Source organism: Rhinopithecus bieti, unplaced genomic scaffold (genome assembly GCF_001698545.2).
Source record: "Rhinopithecus bieti isolate Rb0 unplaced genomic scaffold, ASM169854v2 scaffold_16175, whole genome shotgun sequence".
Classification (NCBI taxonomy): Eukaryota; Metazoa; Chordata; class Mammalia; order Primates; family Cercopithecidae; genus Rhinopithecus; species Rhinopithecus bieti.
The window spans coordinates 177,822-195,649 of record NW_016808491.1 but is presented as its reverse complement, the minus strand read 5'-3'; the positions used below and the strand labels follow the sequence as shown (position 1 = coordinate 195,649).

Genomic DNA, 17,828 nt, shown 5'->3' with positions numbered 1-17,828 from the left:
AAAAAAAAAAAGAAAGTGATATATGTCATAGAGGTTTTTAAAAAAGTACCATGGACATGAACTTTTATACTATGGGGTACCATGGAGATTTCTCAAAGCTCTTCATATAATTCTATTACTTTAGGAGTGGAGAAAAGTAAGCCCAGGGTTGGCTTTACAAAGAATATTGGTAAGCCCTGGAAAAGAAGTGGGAGGCACTGTAAATATGTTTAGCTCAGATGTTTCATATGTTTTGATTTTTTTTAAATTTTATTATAATGTTTAAATTACAAAATGAATAAACACTTATTGTACTCTGTGAAAGTAAACAACACAAAGTTGTAGAAAGGAAACATTAATCTGGTCGGTTCCCTCCACTAATCTCTGCTCCCTGACCCTCACCAAGTTGAAAACCTGAAGTCTGGCTGCATATTCTTTTGTTCTCATAGAAAATCTATACATATATATTCATATATCTATATATATTTACATACCCACATATATTATATATGGAGTTTTCTTCTTTACAAAAATGTGATCCCATCATGCATATTACTTTACCATTTGCCATTTTATTTTTTTTATTTATTTTTATTTTTATTTTTTTTTGAGAAGGAGTCTCGCTCTGTCACCCAGGCTGGAGTGCAGTGGCCAGATCTCAGCTCACTGCAAACTCCGCCTCCCGGGTTTACGCCATTCTCCCGCCTCAGCCTCCGGAGTAGCTGGGACTACAGGCGCCCGCCACCTCGCCCGGCTAGTTTTTTGTATTTTTTTAGTAGAGACGGGGTTTCACCGTGTTAGCCAGGATGGTCTCGATCTCCTGACCTCGTGATCCGCCCGCCTCGGCCTCCCAAAGTGCTGGGATTACAGGCTTGAGCCACCGTGCCCGGCCCCATTTGCCATTTTAAATGTATGACAGACCTTCCCATACATACAGCTCAAATTTATCTTTTTTTAATGCTGCATAATACAGTGTGGATGCATCAGAATTTTTCTTTTTTTTAAGACAGAGTCTTGCTCTGTTGCCTTGCAAGGCTGGAATTGCAGTGGTGCAATCTCAGCTCACTGCAACCTCCACCTCCTGGGTTCAAGCGATTCTCCTGCCTCAGCCTCCCGAGTAGCTGGGACTACAGGTGCATGCCACCATGCCTGGCTAATTTTTGTGTTTTTAGTAGAGACAAGGTTTCACTATGTTGGCCAGGCTGGTCTCGAACTCCTGACCTCATGATCTGCCTGCCTCGGCCTCCCTAACTGCTAGGGATTACAGGCATGAGCCATCACGACCGGCTGGATGTATCATAATTTATTCAACCTTTTCCCTAGTGATGTATATGAGATTGTTTCCACTTTCATTGCCTCTACAAATAATGCTGCAATAAATGTCTGCACATATTTCCTTAGGTATTAGTGCTTTATTACTTATTTTTATTTTTTTGACACAGAGTCTCTCTCTGTCACCAGGCTGGAGTGCAGTGGCATGATCTTGGATCACTGCAACCTCCGCCTCCCAGGTTCAAGTGATTTTCCCACCTCACCCTCCCGAGTAGCTGGGACTTCAGGTGCGCGCCACCACACCCAGCTAATTTTTTTGTACTTTTAGTAGAGACAGGGTTTCACCATGTTGGCCTGGATAGTCTTGAACTCCTGATCTTGTGATCTGCCCGCCTCAGCCTCCCAAAGTGCTGGGATTACAGGCGTGAGCCACCACACCCAGCCAGTGCTTTTATTTTTAATTGATTGAATGATTGATTGAGACAGGGTCTCACTCTGTTGCCCAGGCTAGAGTATAGTGTTGTGATCATGGCTTACTGGCTGCCTCAACCTCCTGGGGTCAGGTGATCCTCCCATCTTAGCCTCCCAGGTAGCTGAGACTACAGGCGCATGCCACCATGCCCGGCTAATTTTTGTTTCACCATGTTGCCTACACTGGTCTTAAACTCCTGGGCTCAAGCCATCTGCCCACCTTGGCCTCCCAAAGTCTAGAGCTTTTATTTTGATAGCACTTCATGTTTTTGCCAACACCGTTTGAGAGTACTTGTTTCTCAGTATTCTCACTAGCAGTGGATGTGGAGACTGGTTGCCTCTGAAGCTGAAGCTTACATTTCAGGGCGTTTTTTGCTTGAACATGTGAGCCTCATTTCCCCTGGCCCTGGGAGAAGCCTTAGCAATGTGCTCACAGGGTGGAAACTTGACAAAGTAAGTTATTTTAATGGCAGCCAGATAAGAACAACTGTACCTCTCCAGTCCAAATTCCCCTTCCCTTACTCTTGCTCTTGGGTTTTATGGCCTTGTAGTGGCTGCCAGTTGAAAGTTGAGCTCGATTACATTTATTTGAGTTTAGCAGGATGTATTTACAAGGTTCGCTGTCACTTCTGTGCATACATAAGTTACTGCTAGACATCCTAGTGTAGGTATGCTTCTATGAAGATGCAGGGCCAGAGGTCACATCACGAAATGAATGTGTCTTGAGGCACTGGCACCAGATGAATGAGAGTACCAGAGAAGAAACAAAGTTTGAAACATAGAGCCAGAAGCTAGTCTGTAAAAAATTCTTCCCGTTGTCAAAGTTATATAGTTGTAAATGAATGAAGCACTACTCACTGATGACTAACAAAACTATAAGTTCTCTTCTATCAGGAATACCTTTGATAATGCAACATACACTCACCATACAGCTTTTTTTCTTTCTTTTTGGTGGAACATACCTGAAACAGAATAAGAATTCCTGGGTTTGTAGGCCAAAAACCTGTAACAGTACACAAATAGCAAGAACGTTTGGTGGTAAGCCTGCTGAGGTATCGGAGGGCATTTTAGCACATTACCGACAACAGCTCTGAAATTGAAATTTTGTAAACTATTAATAATAAAAAAGCAAAGCAAATTTCAATCAGCCATGCTAGAAGACTTCATTATCTTTCTATTCTCTTTAGAAAATAATACTATAAAATAGTTGTCCTATGAAGAATTTAGTAAAGAATATGCATTTAAAGACTATGGAAAATAGTATGATAGAGGTGTGCCAGGCAGCTAATCATTTTAATACTTTTGTGATGTTTGTCATATTTATCAGTTTTGTAAAACTTATAATTGTGGCTATTTATTTTCTAAATGAATATTCAGCTTTGTATCAGGGTTTTTTGTTTGTTTCTTTGTTTTTTGCGACAGGGTCTCTCTCTGTCTCCCAAGCTGGAGTGCAGTGGCATGATCATAGCTCACTGTAGCCTTGAACTCCTGGGCTCAAGTGATCCTACCACTGCAGCCTCCTGAGTAGATGGAACTACAGGCGCACATCACCATGCCCAGCTAATTTTTAAAATTTTTCATAAAGACAAGGTCTCATTATATTGCCCAGGCTGGTCTCCAACTCTTGGGCTCAAGCAATCCTCCTCCCTTGGCCTATGAAAGTGCTGGGATTACAGGCGTGAGCCATAGTGCCTGGTCTTGTACCAATTTTTATATTTGAAATTTTGAATTCTTTTTCTTGAAGAAGGCCGCTAAAATTGTTTAAATTTCATAAAGCATGAATCCCTACCTATTATTTATTGGTCTTTTAACATTTGCTGGTAGGACAAGCAAAATTGTATCTTTTGTTTTCATCAACATTTTATTGATCTGTAGTGAGACTGAATACATATTTTGACCATTTATATTTCTTCCTTCTTGAATTGACTATCCATACCCATTTGTCCATTTTTTGATTTTTTTAAAAATTAATTTTAGGGGCTCTGTATTGTATTAAAGATATTAATACCTCGTGAGGCCGGGCGTGGAGGCTCATGCCAGTAATCCCAGCACTTTGGGAGGCTAAGGTGGGCAGATAACTTGAGGTCAGGAGTTCGAACCAGCCTGGCCAACATGGTGAGACCCTGTTTCTACTAAAAAAACAAAAATTAGCTGGGTGTGGTGGCACGTGCCTATAATTCCAGTTACTCAGGAGGCTGAGGCAGGAGAATCATTTGAATCCAGGAAGTGGAGGTTGCAGTGAGCTGAGACTGTATCACTGCACTGCAGACTGGGCGACAGAGCAAGACTCCGTCTCAAAAAAAAAAAAAGATATTAATACCTTCTGGGTCATTTGTGTTCCAAATAACTTTCTCCAGATTATCATTCATCTTTTTTTGTAACAGCTTTATTAATGTCTAATTCATATGTCATATGGGCGGGGAGGGGAGTAACTTTACAGTGGAGAAACCTGGCAAACACTACCTTGACCAGGCAATTAAGTTTAACACCCTCAGTGATAAGCCATGTTGACAGTACATGCCCTTGACATGATGATCTAGTTTGGATGTTTGTCCCCTCCAATCTCATATTGAAATATGATCCCCAGTGTTGGAGGTGGGGCCTAGTTGGAGGTGTTTGGGTCATGGGGGTGGGGGTAGATCCCTCGTGAATGGCTTGGTACCTTCCCCATGGTAATGAGTGAGTTCTCACTCTGTTAGTTCATGAGAGAGCTGGTTGTTGTTGTTTTTGAGACAGGGTCTCACTCTGTCACCCATACAAGAGTGCGGTGGTGTGATCTCAGCTCACTGCAGCCTCCACTTCCTGGGTTCAAATGATTCTCATGCCTCAGCCTCCTGAGTAGCTGGGATTACAGGCATGCACCACCATGCCCAACTAATTTTTGTATTTTTAGTAGAGATGAGGTTTCACCATGTTGTCCAGGCTGGTCTTGAACTCCTGGCCTCAGGTGATCCGCCCACCTCAGCCTCCCAAAGTGTTGGGATTATAGGCATGAGCCATCACACCTGGCAAGAGAGCTGGTTGTTTAAATGAGCCTGGGACTTCCTCCTCTCTCTTGCTTCCTCTCTTGCCATGTGATATGCTGGCTTCTCCTTTGCCTTCCATCATGATTTTATAAGCTTCCTGAGACCTCACTAGAAGCAGATGTTGGCACTATGCTTCTTGTATAGCCTGCAAACTGTGAGCCAGATAAACCTCTTTTCTTTTCTTTTTTTTTTTGAGACTGAGTCTCACTCTGTCACCCAGGCTGGAGTGCAGTGGCTTGATCTTGGCTCGCTGTGAACTCCGCCTCCCGGGTTCACGCCATTCTCCTGCCTCAGCTTCCTGAGCAGCTGGGACTACAGGCACCTACCTGCCACCACGCCTGGCTAATTGTTTGTATTTTTAGTAGAGACGGAGTTTCACCATGTTAGCCAGGATGGTCTCGGTCTCCTGACCTTGTGATTCGCCCGCCTTGGGCTCCCAAAGTGCTGGGATTACAGGCGTGTGCCACCACCCCCGGCCATAAATCTCTTTTCTTTATAAATTATCCAGTCTCAGTATTCCTTTACAGCAATGCAACACAGATTAACATATATGATGTGATTAGAATGGCACTTTACTGGCTGGGTGTGGTGGCTCACGCCTGGAATCCCAGCACTTTAGGAGGCTAAGGCAGGTGAATCATCTGAGGTCAGGAGTTCGAGACCAGTCTGGCCAACATAGTGAAACTCTGTCTCTACTAAAAATACAAATAATTAGTGACATGGTGGTGCATGCCTGTAATCCCAGCTACTCTGGAGGCTAAGGCAGGAAAATCACTTGAACCCAGGAGGTGGAGGTTGCAGTGAGCCAAGATTGCACTATTGGACTCCAGCTTGGGCAGCACAACAAGAGCAAAACTCCATCTCAAAATAAATAAATAAATAAATAAATTTTTAAAAAAGAAAAAGGCACCTTACCTTGGTAGTCTTCCTCCCAAAAACCCCTGAACTCCACTTTATCCATGAGGACAATATCAGACAAAACCAAACTGAGGGGCAATCTACAAATTACCTGATGAATACTTTTCAAGACTGTCATAAGCAAGGAAAATCCGAGACACTGTCACAGACCAGAGGAGGCTAATGAGACATGACTGTAAAATGTAATGTGGTATCCTGGGTGGGATTTCAGGATAAAAAAAGAACTTTGGGGAAAATCTAGTTAAATAAGAATAAAGTATACAGTTCAGTTAATAGCAATGTGCCAATGCTGACTCTTTAGTTGTGACAAATGTACGAGAATGATATAGGATGTTAACAACGGAGACGGGGTGAGGAGTATGCAAAAACTCTGTACTATCTTTGCAACTTTTCTGGAAATCCAAACTATTCTAAAACTAAAAGTTTAAATTAAAAGAGGAGACGACAATTATTGCTAGCCACATCCTTCCTCAGGGAGTATATCTATGCCAAGAAAGCATCCTGCCTCCAGAAACAAAGAATTGGTACCTCTACAACCTAGTGCTTAATTTGAACCAATTATGTAGGTGGTCAGGAAGGAGTGGTGAGCAATCATTTCCCCTGTCCAAATCTTCCTGCTAGCTCAGAAAAGCCTTCCAAAGGAAGCCTTCCATTCTGGCTGTCCTGGCCGTGCCATGCGTCCCACCCCAGCAAACACCATGGTTCATAATGACAACAGTGCCCACCCAGATGCTGCCCAGGATTACCAGAAGGCTTATTCTCTGGACCTGTTGCTTCTGGGTCTTGAACCCTGGCTCTGTTCTTGACCTTTGTCATTTGCTTTTGCCGCCACCACCATTCCCCTTGCTTTAGTGACTAATTCAGATCCCTGACTCTGGTTCTCTGGTCTCGGGTCCTCTCTTTACTCAGCTCTGCACAATCAATCCCTTGATTTCTATACCACCTAGAGCTGTAGGTGGGAGATATTCCTTCCATCCTTCTTTACTTTTTCAACTAGCCCAAGCCCAACTGGGTCTCAGCTGGAAGGAAAAGGAATGGACATTGCGTAGCATTTTTTTTTGTTTTTGAGACAGAGTCTCGCTCTGTTGCCCAGGCTGGAGTGCAGCGGCACGATCTTGGCCCACTGCAACCTCTACCTCCTGGATTCAAGCGATTCTTGTGCCTCAGCCTCCCGAGTAGCCAGGATTACAGATGTGCACCACCATGCCTGGATATTGTATTTTGTATTTTGTTTTGTATTTTGTATTTTGTTTTAGGAGAGACGGGGTTTTGCCATGTTGGCTAAGCTGGCCTGGAACTCCTGGCCTCATGTGATCCACCTGCCTCAGCATCCCAAAGTGCTGGGATTACAGGTGTGAGCCACTGTGCCCAGCCCGTCTCTGATTTTCATGAGTGGTGGTGGTGTTGCTTTTCTGCCTGCCACATCACAGGAAGCTCTGAGTGGGAGCAGAGAGTGAAAACCAAGCCTCCTACCCTGCCAATCAGGAAATCCTGAAATCCTAGCATAATTCATTACCTTATATAGCTGGGGGGAATGGGGAAGCCCTTTCTTAAGCAAGTCACCTCACCTGGATCTATAATCTGGGCACGAAGTATAATTTTATTGCTGTGCCCCCAGCACTGTCTTGCTACACTGCTAGCAGGTTATGCATAAAGACAAGATCTCCTGCATACACGCTCTCACTACCTCTGTGTAGTGAGGACTTGTCTGGAGGCCTGGGTTACAAAGCACAGGAAGGGCTGTGCAGAGCTGGTATGGCTGGAGCTACCACAGTGGCAGAACCTGGGGCAAGGATCTAGAAGTCAGTGGAATTCCAAGGTTTTCGGAAGGATTCGCAGGTCTACCTTAGGAAGCCAGGAAATGTTTTCTGTTTTAGAGCTTGCCCTCCATCTCTATAAAGCAGTGTTTCTCAATTTATTATTTGTTATCACTGCCCCTGAAGGGGAAGAGTTAATTAGATTTAAATGCTCCCTTAAAGAAAATTAAATACTAAAGAATAGGGCTGAGCTTTGTGGGGCCACAGACCACTATAATATTTAAGTTTTTTTTTTTGCCTCCCGACCCCAAGAACCAATTTACATCCTTTTGCAGGTGACATTGGCTCTTTTGAGAATGCATGTTACAGAAGGATGGTACTCTTGCTATGAACATTGCCACCTACCAGGTGAACTTTCTTCTTAGACTTTCTCCTGCTTGCTTGTATTCTTTGTCTTCTGAATCCATAAGGATGAGTTCACCTGCAAGTCACAGGGATTCAAATTAAACTGCCTGACACCATAGGGATGTTTATATTCTACAAAAGAAGTTTGGATTTAGATGCAGTGGCTCGGTGATGCCACCAAAGACACAGGCTCTTTCCATTTATCCACTCAGCTATCTATCCTCAGGGTATCCGGAATGTCTCCACTCATGGCCACAAAATGGCTGCGGCAGCTTCAGGCATTGGTCCACACGATTGCATTTGAAATGAAGGGAGAAGAGACAAGCAATGAAGCAATGAAGAAGGAGCAAATGACTCTCTGATAGTGGCTGACACTTCATCAGTCAGCAACTGATAGTGGCTGACACTTCTCTCTCTTTTTGCTTATTTCCTCCTTTCTTTGTCATGAAACTAGCATCCCCCAAATCCACCTGTACGTCAATATGCATCAAAGTGAAAAGGATCATTGCCAGGAGCACTCTTGGTTGACCTCATGCAAATTACTACCTCTGGGCCTCAGCTTCCTCACTTTTGAAGTAAGGGTCAAAGACTAGGTGCCCTTTTTAACGTAAACTTTTTTTTTTTTTTTTTGAGACGGAGTTTTGCTCTGTCGCCCAGGCTGGAGTGCAGTGGCTTGATCTCAGCTCACTGCAAGCTCCGCCTCCCGGGTTTATGCCATTCTCCTGCCTCAGCCTCCCGAGCAGCTGGGACTACAGGGGCGCCCGCCACCTCGCCTGGCTAGTTTTTGTTTTTGTATTTTTTAGTAGAGACGGGGTTTCACCGTCTTAGCCAGGATAGTCTCGATCTCCTGACCTCGTGATCCACCCGTCTTGGCCTCCCAAAGTGCTAGGATTACAGGCTTGAGCCACCGCGCCCGGCTAATGTAAACTTCTTATTGAAGTAGAACATAAAGGCTCACAAATCAAAAATATACTGCTTGAAGAATCTTTTTTTTTTTGAGACAGGGTCTCACTCTGTCACCCAGACTGGAGTGCAGTAGCATGATCTCTGCTCACTGCAACCTCTGCCTCCCAGGCTCAAATGATCCTCCCACCTCAGCCTCCTGGGTAGCTGGGACTACAGGCACACACCACGATGCCCAGCTAAGTTTTTGTAGAAACAAGGTTTCACTATGTTGCCCAGGCTGGTCTTGAATTCCTGGGCTCATGCAATCTGCCCACCTTGGCCTCCAAAAGTATTGAGATTACAGGCATAAGCCACTGCACCAGGCCTGCTTGATGAATTTTTATAAAACCAAAAAAACCCCAAACAACCCCCCAGATTAAAAAACAAATACCCCAGAACTCACTACTTTTCTGATTTCTCACACTATAGTTTTGCCTGTTTTTTAGCTTTATATAAATGGAATCATACAACAGATATTCTTTTATATTTAGCTTGTTTCACACACTATTATGTTTGTGAGATGCATTCACCACATTGTTCCTTCATTCTGTTGCGCAATCTTCCATTATGTGAATATACCACATTTATTCACGCATTCCTCTGTTGACAGCCATGTGACCTGTTTCTAGTTTTCCCTCTTACAAACAGCACTGCTGAGGAGAGTCTTGGATCCATCTTTTCGTGAATGTATGTATGCATTTCTATTGTGTTCTGAGAGAAGAACTGCTGGGCCTATCATGTGTGATGTCCATGTTCCAGATGCCTTTTTTTTTTTTTTAAGATGGAGTTTCACCCTTGTTTCCCAGGCTGGAGTGCAGTGGCGCAGTCTGGGCTCACTGCAACCTCCACCTCTCGGGTTCAAGCGATTCTTGTGCCTCAGCCTCCCAAGCAGCTGGGATTACAGGCGCCTGCCACCACACCTGGCTAATTTTTGTAATAGAGATGCGGTTTCGCCATGTTGGCCAGGCTGATCTTGAACTCCCGACCCCAAATGATCCACCTGCCTCGGCTGGTGGATCCTCCCAAAGTGCTGGGATTACAGGTGTGAGCCACTGCCCCCGGCCTCCAGATGCCTTTTAAGGATCACTCCTAGTGATGGAATCAAACACTCTCATGGAGGCACACAGCCAGTAAGTAGGTTTTCCATTCTATCCAAATAATCACTGCTAATAACTCAGTGCCCGTGGTTCCAGTACTTGTCAGTTCCATATCTTCAGTAGCCCAACCTCTGGGTAGCCCTCACAAAGGAATACACATCCATGCCTACACTCCATACACCTGTGCTGGCTTGTAAAGAAAGCCAGGTAGCACGTATCCTTCAGTGCAAGGTGTTTCTATAGCCAGATGTGGCCCAGCTACTAGGAGCCTTCAGGGTAGGCCAATGTTTTGGGGGCTCTGAAAAGCATCCACTCCTCTGTGATCAACTTTGTGACCAGACTTATGAAATGAAACTATCAGCCGGGTGTGGTGGCTCACGCCTGTAATCCCAGCACTTTGGGAGGTCGAGGTGGGCGGATCACGAGGTGAGGAGATCGAGACCATCCTGGCTAACATGGTGAAACCCCGTCTCTACTAAAAATACAAAAACAAAATTAGCCAGGTGTGGTGGTGAGTACCTGTAGTCCCAGCTACTTGGGAGGCTGAGGCGGGAGAATGGCGTGAACCCAAGAGGTGGAGCTTGCAGTGAGCCGAGATCACCCCACTGCACTCCAGCCTGGGTGACAGAGCAAGACTCCGTCTAAAAACAACAACAACAAAAATATCAACAGATAGGTTAGTTCATCTGATCTCTTTCCTTAAATCTTTTTTTTAATTTAAAATTTTTTGTGGGCACACAGTAGGTGTATATCTTTATAGGTACATGAAATACTTTGATACAGGTATACAATGCATAATAACACATCAGGGTAAATGGGATATCCATCACCTCAATCTTCCCTTATATTTTAAGTGCCTGGTAGAATGCTCACTAAAAATAATCATAAAAGTTTAGGAGCAAAAGGACCTTGTAATATAATTTTCTAATAGAAAACTGCTTTCTAAGCAAGTTTTCAAACAGGAAATGTATTTAAAGTAAGCACTTAAAGGTTTGGAATGTCAATTTATGGTTCAGAAACATGGAAGGATCTTGGCTGGGAGTGGTGGCTCACGCCTGTAATCCCAACACTTTGGGAGGCTGGAGTGGGCAGATCACTTGAGGTCAGGAGTTCGAGACCAGCCTGGCCAACATGGTGAAACCTCATCTTTACTAAAAATACAAAAATTAGCTGGGCGTGATGGTGTGCACCTGTAATCCCAGCTATATGGAGGCCGAGGCAGGAGAATCACTTGAATCCGGGAGGCAGCGGTGACAGTGAGCTGAGATTGCACCACTGCACTCCAGCCTGGGCAACAGGGCAAGACTTTGTCTCAAAATAAAAAAAAATAAAAAAAAAAAGGAAAAAGAAAAGAAAAATGGAAGGATCTGGATGGATTCATGCTAGGTTAAAAGAGAGACAGAGAGAGAAAGGCTGGCGCAGTGGTTCACACCTGTAATCCCGGCACTTTGGGAGGCCAAAGTAGGTGGATCACCTGAGGTCAGGAGTTCCAGACCAGCCTGGCCAACATGGCAAAAACCCATCTCTACTAAAAATACAAAAATTAGCTGGGCGTGGTGATGTGCACCTGTAATCCCAGCTACACGGGAGGCTGAGGCAAGTGAACTGCTTGAACCCGGGAGGTAGAGGTTGCAGTGAGCCGAGATTGCACCACTGCACTCCAACCTGAGTGACAGAGTGAGACTCTGTCTCAAAAAAAAAAAAAAAGAAAGAAAGAAAGAAAAGAAAAATGGAAGGATCTTGATCTTGATGGATTGATGCTAGGTTAAAAGAGAGAGAGCAAGTGAGGTAAGTGGAAGGAGCTAAGAGAACAGTGTTTCTAAAGATATAGTCTGCAGGCCGGGCGCGGTGGCTCAAGCCTGTAATCCCAGCACTTTGGGAGGCCGAGGCGGGCGGATCACAAGGTCAGGAGATCGAGACCATCCTGGCTAACACGGTGAAACCCCGTCTCTACTAAAAAATACAAAAAACTAGCCGGGCGAGGTGGCGGGCGCCTGTAGTCCCAGCTACTCGGGAGGCTGAGGCAGGAGAATCACGTGAACCCAGGAGGCAGAGCTTGCAGTGAGCCGAGATTGCACCACTGCACTCCAACCTGGGTGACAGAGCGAGACTCCGTCTCAAAAAAAAAAAAAAAAAAAAAAAACAAAGATATAGTCTGCAGATCAGCATCAGTGTAAGCATCACCTAAGAGATTGTTAACATTTTTTTTTAAATTAAAAATTATTCCAGGCCTCACTCCAGAAGCAGAATCTCTTGATGTGGGGCCTGGAAGTTTGCATTTTAACAAGCTCACAAGTGATTGTTAGGCACCCGAAGTTTGAGATTTGCAACACTGACCCCATGATTGTATTGTATAACTCACTGCATTGGGGTCTTCGTGCTTTGCAAGCCAGGAGCTTTTCTATATGGAGAGATAAAATGTGCTATCATTCACCCACAAGCCCCTCTGCTGGTTCAGTAGCAAGTTCCAATTTCTTGTTTGCAAAACTGTTCAGATCCTGGACTCAAGTGGACCTTGTTTCTTTCCTGGGACATCATTGGCTGAATTATATTGTCCACACAATTTTGTCTCTGTTGGGGATTGTGCTTTCTTACTTGCCCCCCTTGTTTGAGACAGCCCTGTGTGGCTTGCGACATGTCACCCTGAATGCTCTCTGAAAATGTCCTTTGTCCTCACCAGCCGTCCACTTCAGAAGTGGTGGTGTTATTCTGAGGCAGGGCTTGGGATGCCATATAGAATAAAGCTATGATTGTACCAAAAACCACCAGAGGATAAGCGGCTAATACAAACACGAAGAAAGCCTAAGCACACGCTGTACCAGGGGAAAGAATGAGCGAATGATGCATTGAGACTGCTTTGTTTCTGAGGTCTGGGTGCTCACATGCAGCCCTGATAGGCTTGCTAGTGAGGTTGATAGGATTTGTTTGGTAAGCATACTAATTTCTGGGGCCCAAAGCCCTGTCTCCTGAAAGGTGCCAGCCTAAGTGTCTAAGATTCCTTATGGATTGGGAGGGCTCCATGCTGTGTTCTTGGGTTCTGGTGGCACTGGTGACCTCCCTTGCCCCTCATGCACACACATACATCTACTGTCTTCCTCAGCTCAACCCTAGAAATCCAAGCTTCCCTCCATAAATTCCAACAAACACCACAGCCTTCTGCTCTGATGGAGAAACGTTACACGTTTCCTCCTTAGCACCACGCTGCTTTTAAAACTTTTAGTAGCCTGTAATCCCAGCACTTTGGGAGGCCGAGGCGGGCAGATCACTTGAGGTCAGGAGTTTCAGACCAGCCTGGCCAACATGGTGAAACCCTGTCTCTACTAAAAATACAAAACTTAGCCGGGCGTGGTGGCACACGCCTGTAATCCCCAGCTACTGTGGAGGCTGAGAGGCAGGAGAATTGCTTGAACCTGGGAGGCAGAAGTTGCAGTGAGCTGAGATCGCACCACTGCACTCCAGCCTGGGCGACACAGCAAGACCGTGTCTCCAAAAAAACAAACAAAAAAAAAGAAACAAAAAACAAACCTTTTAGTAGAAGCAAAATCACATGCTCTGGGACACTTATGTTATTTCAGTGACAATTTCCCCCACAGGGAACACTGAAATACCACAGGAAATGGTGAATATGAACGGGCAGGGCTGGGCTAAATTTCATGGTGGAAACTTTCTACCAAAATACTTTCCATACAAATTCACTTTCTTTAGTTTTGATGACTACCCACTGGATAATTGTGGCCAGCTGCCATCGACTGACCAGGAAACTGGAAAATAAATAAATAAACTGTAATAAACTATTTCATATGGCCTTTTAGGAACTCTGGGTCTGGGTCCTTTTTTTGTTGGGAGCCTAGAAAAGTGGTACTCCAATCTAAACTGAGCAAATGGAGGACTTTGGAGGTCAACATACACACACACATATGTATACACACATATATACACACAAGTATATACATATATATGTGTGTATATATATTTTTATTTTGAGACAGGGTCTCCTTCTGTTGCCCAGGCTGAAGTACAGTGGTGCAATCTCACTCATTGCACCCTCAACCTCCTAGGCTCAAGCAATCCTTCCACCTCAGCCTCTTGGGTAGCTGGGACTACAGTTACGTGCCACCATGCTGGACTAATTTTTACATTTTTTATAGAGATGGGGGTGTCACTATATTGCCCAAGCTGGTCTTGAACTTATAGGCTCAAGTGATCCTCCCACCTTGGCCTCCCAAAGTGCTGGGATTACAGGTGTGAGGCACCCTACCTGATATATATATATATTCAACCAGACCCTACTCAGAATAGTAAAGCATATTTAATTATAAAAACTCTTTATTATTTCATAAGAATAGTAGAGAAAGTCTGACAGAAAGGGAAAGGAAGGTAGGTAGTTAACATTTAGGGAGCATCTATTCCATGCCAGCACTTTGCTAGGACTATGACATAAAGAATGCTATTTAACTCTCACAACCATCTCATAAGGTATTATTACCTGCTCTCCATTCTCCTCCTTTTTAGGTTAGGAACAGGTTCACTAAGGTTAGTAACTTGCTCATGGTCACCCACTTGTAGTGACAAAGCAGAATTCAAATGTGGTTCTTTTTTCACTTTCCCCTGGTGCCCTAAAGAGAAAGCTTGTATAGAGTCTTAATCCATACGGATCTCCATCATATTTAAGGCAGCCTGGTTGTTAAAATAAGTAGCACCATTCAATAAGAAAAACCTATGTTATACATCTATAGAATACTCACTTCTAGTTATATTGTGCTATTTGTTTTAATGCTAATTCAGAAGAACAGGTAATAGGGTCTGTAGTAGTTGTAAGCAGTCCTTGAATGTGAAAGTGTTAACAATTTTAATCCAACTCCAAGAGGACCAGAACTTGGCATTCCTTAAATGCAGCATTTAAAATTGTTCCCAGTGCCCTTTGAATGCTATTTTTTTCCCAGCCAAGGCAGGCTTACGTGGAGGAGATAAAGATGATAACTTGAGGACTAAGGGTCCAACCCTATATAAATTACATTGGGGGAAACAGGGGAAGGTCTTTGAAACTCAGAGTTTCTGACTGATATTTTGGGTAAGTTTCAACCCTCTGCATTCTCTTCTACTTGTTTCTAGAGAAAACTGTGGTAGAGGCCTTAGTGAATCCCAGAGTCAAAATCTGTCATCACCTTTTAGCAGGTAAAGCTAGGCAAACCTTTGAGTTTGGAATGGGTAGGGAAAATGTGGTCCCTCACGATACGCCTCCCTACCCATTACTTTGCTAGAAGGACTGAAAACCTTTTAAAGACTTGGCCTTGGAAACAGAAGATCTAAGGACAGGTAAGGTGGAAAAAGGAGGTGAATCTACACCCCAATGGGCTGGAAGTAACACCTTGACTATTTGCACCATGCCAGCAAATAAAGCTGAGAATCAGCTCAGCCCAAGGCCTGGAAAGGACACACAAATGCATGAAAAATAACTTGAAACTCATGGTTCTTTCAAAAGTCTCTTAGGCGAAAGTGTAAGTTGAAGAGTCCCCTATCATTTGTGGCTCTCTACTCATGCTCGCTCTTCTGAGGTTTGACTTTACACAAACCTAGGTCAGCTGCAGAAGCAAGACACAATGGGGACCTCAGAGCGAGGCTGAAGACTCCCCACACCCCCTCCTTGAAGCCCCTTCCAGGTTCCCCACCCGATGTCCTCTAGCTCCTTTGAGCCTCGTCGCCCTTTATGCTATTCTTCCGATATGGGTCTTAATTCCGTCTATTTCGGATTCTTCCAGCGCGTGCCTTAGAGGCCATAAGACCCTGACTCACGTGCGTGTCCTCAAAGCCCCCAGCCCCAAGCGTGGCTGCTGGTGGGCGCATCAGTAAAAGCGAGTGGAACGGAGCAGGCTCCTCCAACCTCTTTTCCACCTCTGATTTCCGTTAGACATTTGCTCCGCACGGCGGCCTCCGCGAGGCAACGTTGGACACTGGGAGGACAGACGCAGAGGCCCAGGGCGCACTTCCTGCCGGGCGGGGGCGGGGCTGCACCTCCTCCCTCCCTCCCTCCCTCCTTCCCCACGTGCCCCCTCCCCGCTCTCCCCGCCCCTCCCGGGCAGCCGCGGCGTCCCGGGGCGGGGCCGGAGCGGGTGGGCCGTGGCTGTGCAGGGCTGGCGCCGGCTGCCGTTGCTGCAGCGGACCGAGGCCAGGGCTCGCGCGGAGCGGGGGCGCGGCGCGGAGCTGAGCTTCTCAGCGCCGGCAGAGACTAGCCAGCGGGTAGGCAGCGGCTCCCGCCCGGCGGTGGTGGAAGGCCTCGGGCTGAGCGGCGGCCGAGCGGGGCTCGGCCCGGGGCGCTCGGGGAGCTCGCAGCGGCGGGCAGCAGGAGGAAGCGGCGGCAGCGCGTCCGGAGCGGTGCGCGCCATGGCTGGCGGGCCCCCCAAGGCCCTGCCGTCCACGGGGCCCCACTCCCTGCGCGACATGCCGCACCCGCTGGCCGGCTCCAGCAGCGAGGAGGCCGTGGGTGGTGACAGCACGCCCAGCCCGGACCTGCTGATGGCCCGCAGCTTCGGTGACAAGGTGGGGCGCCTGGGGCTGGGGTCTGGGAGGCTTATTTCGCTCCCCGTTGGGGGGATGATGGATCCGGAGCCTTCCTGGGCCTGGGGCCGCGCCCACCCTGCCGCCCCTTCCCGGGGGACGGGCGTGCCCTGGCTCCGGAGCTCTCGGCGAAAGCGTCTCTTCTGCCGCCTCCGCGGGGTCGCAGCCGCAGAGGGACGGGCTTCGCTGCCTGTGACTGGTCGCGAGCGCCGGTGACAGCTGGTGGGGAGGGGTCCAGCCTGCGTGTTGGGGCGGGAGGCGTGTGTGCAGGCCAGGGCGCCGGTGTCCTCGGATGGGGTTCCGAGTTCCTCCAGGTGCATCCCTGCAGGCTGAGCTGCTGCATAACTTGTAGCTCCTCCAGTTTCCCGAGACTGCACAGAAGCAGGAGTTCATGGCTTTCCGTGCTGGGACCGGGCAGCCCTGGGCTTACAGCGAGAGTCTTCTTCCCCCGAGTCAGTCATGTGGGGAGTGATCTTTGTTTAGGTTTGCTGTTTGTCCTGAGGAGTCACCTGACTGAGACCCCAGCCGGCAGCGGGAGGAGAGCCTCGTTGTGGTTTTCTGTCTGGGGCTCCATTCACCTCCGACGGCCTACCACTCTGTTTAGGTTTGGCGGAGGCTGGTTTTGTGGTTGATGGAAAGAAAGCTCGCCCTTTGACCTTCTTTGTACAGAGAGAGGCTCCAGATTTTCTTAGAGCAGCACAACCCTCCTGCTGCTTGGAGACACAGCAGAGTCCAGGCAGTGGTAAGGGACGGCCTCCTCCCTATCCCCATGGCCATTTCAGCTGTGAAGGGGACTTGAGTAGTAATTGCATCCTCGCTCCTGCCGTCACTTAGTCACTAACTGCAGAAATTAGCATTGTTCTCAGGTCTTGTGATCAAGATTTTCTCTCCCTAGTAAAATACTAAATGGATTCCCCCTTGTCCCAATATTAATGGGAGCAGGGGACCTAACTTTCTTCTCCCGTCAGAGGGGACACCATGTGATACAGTAAAAAATGAGTATGAGAAAATATAACCTGCCCGCCTTGCAGCACTTAAAATCACTAGAGAGTGGGACCTGACTTGATGTACCTTCTGCACAGGGTTTGTGAAAGCAGGGAGTGAAGTTCCAAAGCATTAGGAACAGGAAAATTTAAAAAAGCTAATGGAGACCAGGTGCAGTGGCTCACAACTGTAATACCAGCACTTTGGGAGGCTGAGGCGGGATGATTGCTCTGGGCCAAAAGTTTGAGACCAACTTGGGCAACATATCGAGACCCCATTTCCACACACACACACACACACACACACACACACACACATACACAGACACACACAGACAGTATGGTGGCATGCACCTGTAGTCCAGGCTACTCAGGGAGGCTGAGGCTGGAGGATTGCTTGAGCCCGGCAGTTCAGGGCTG

General features: G+C 46.5%; 2 protein-coding genes across 3 annotated transcripts in view; one reads left to right on the top strand and one right to left on the bottom strand.

The window, feature by feature from the left end:
* The window catches only part of INIP (INTS3 and NABP interacting protein), a 63,479-nt gene extending 47,609 nt beyond the window's left edge, over positions 1-15,870 (bottom strand). Inside the window, exons 1-3 of the mRNA XM_017886746.1 lie at positions 15,664-15,870; positions 7,829-7,904; positions 2,648-2,684 (exon numbers count right to left, since the gene is read on the bottom strand). The gene's annotated coding sequence lies outside the window, so the exon portion shown is untranslated. The remainder of the gene's footprint in view (positions 1-2,647; positions 2,685-7,828; positions 7,905-15,663) is intronic.
* A 214-nt stretch (positions 15,871-16,084) lies between these two features.
* Positions 16,085-17,828, top strand: part of SNX30 (sorting nexin family member 30) — a 125,073-nt gene continuing 123,329 nt past the window's right edge. For both annotated transcript variants that reach the window (XR_001888123.1, XM_017886752.1), the window contains exon 1: positions 16,085-16,407. Coding sequence is in view for 1 of the 2 variants with exons in the window: in XM_017886752.1 (XP_017742241.1) it covers positions 16,252-16,407 (156 nt within the window). In the remaining variant the exon portion in view is untranslated. The remainder of the gene's footprint in view (positions 16,408-17,828) is intronic.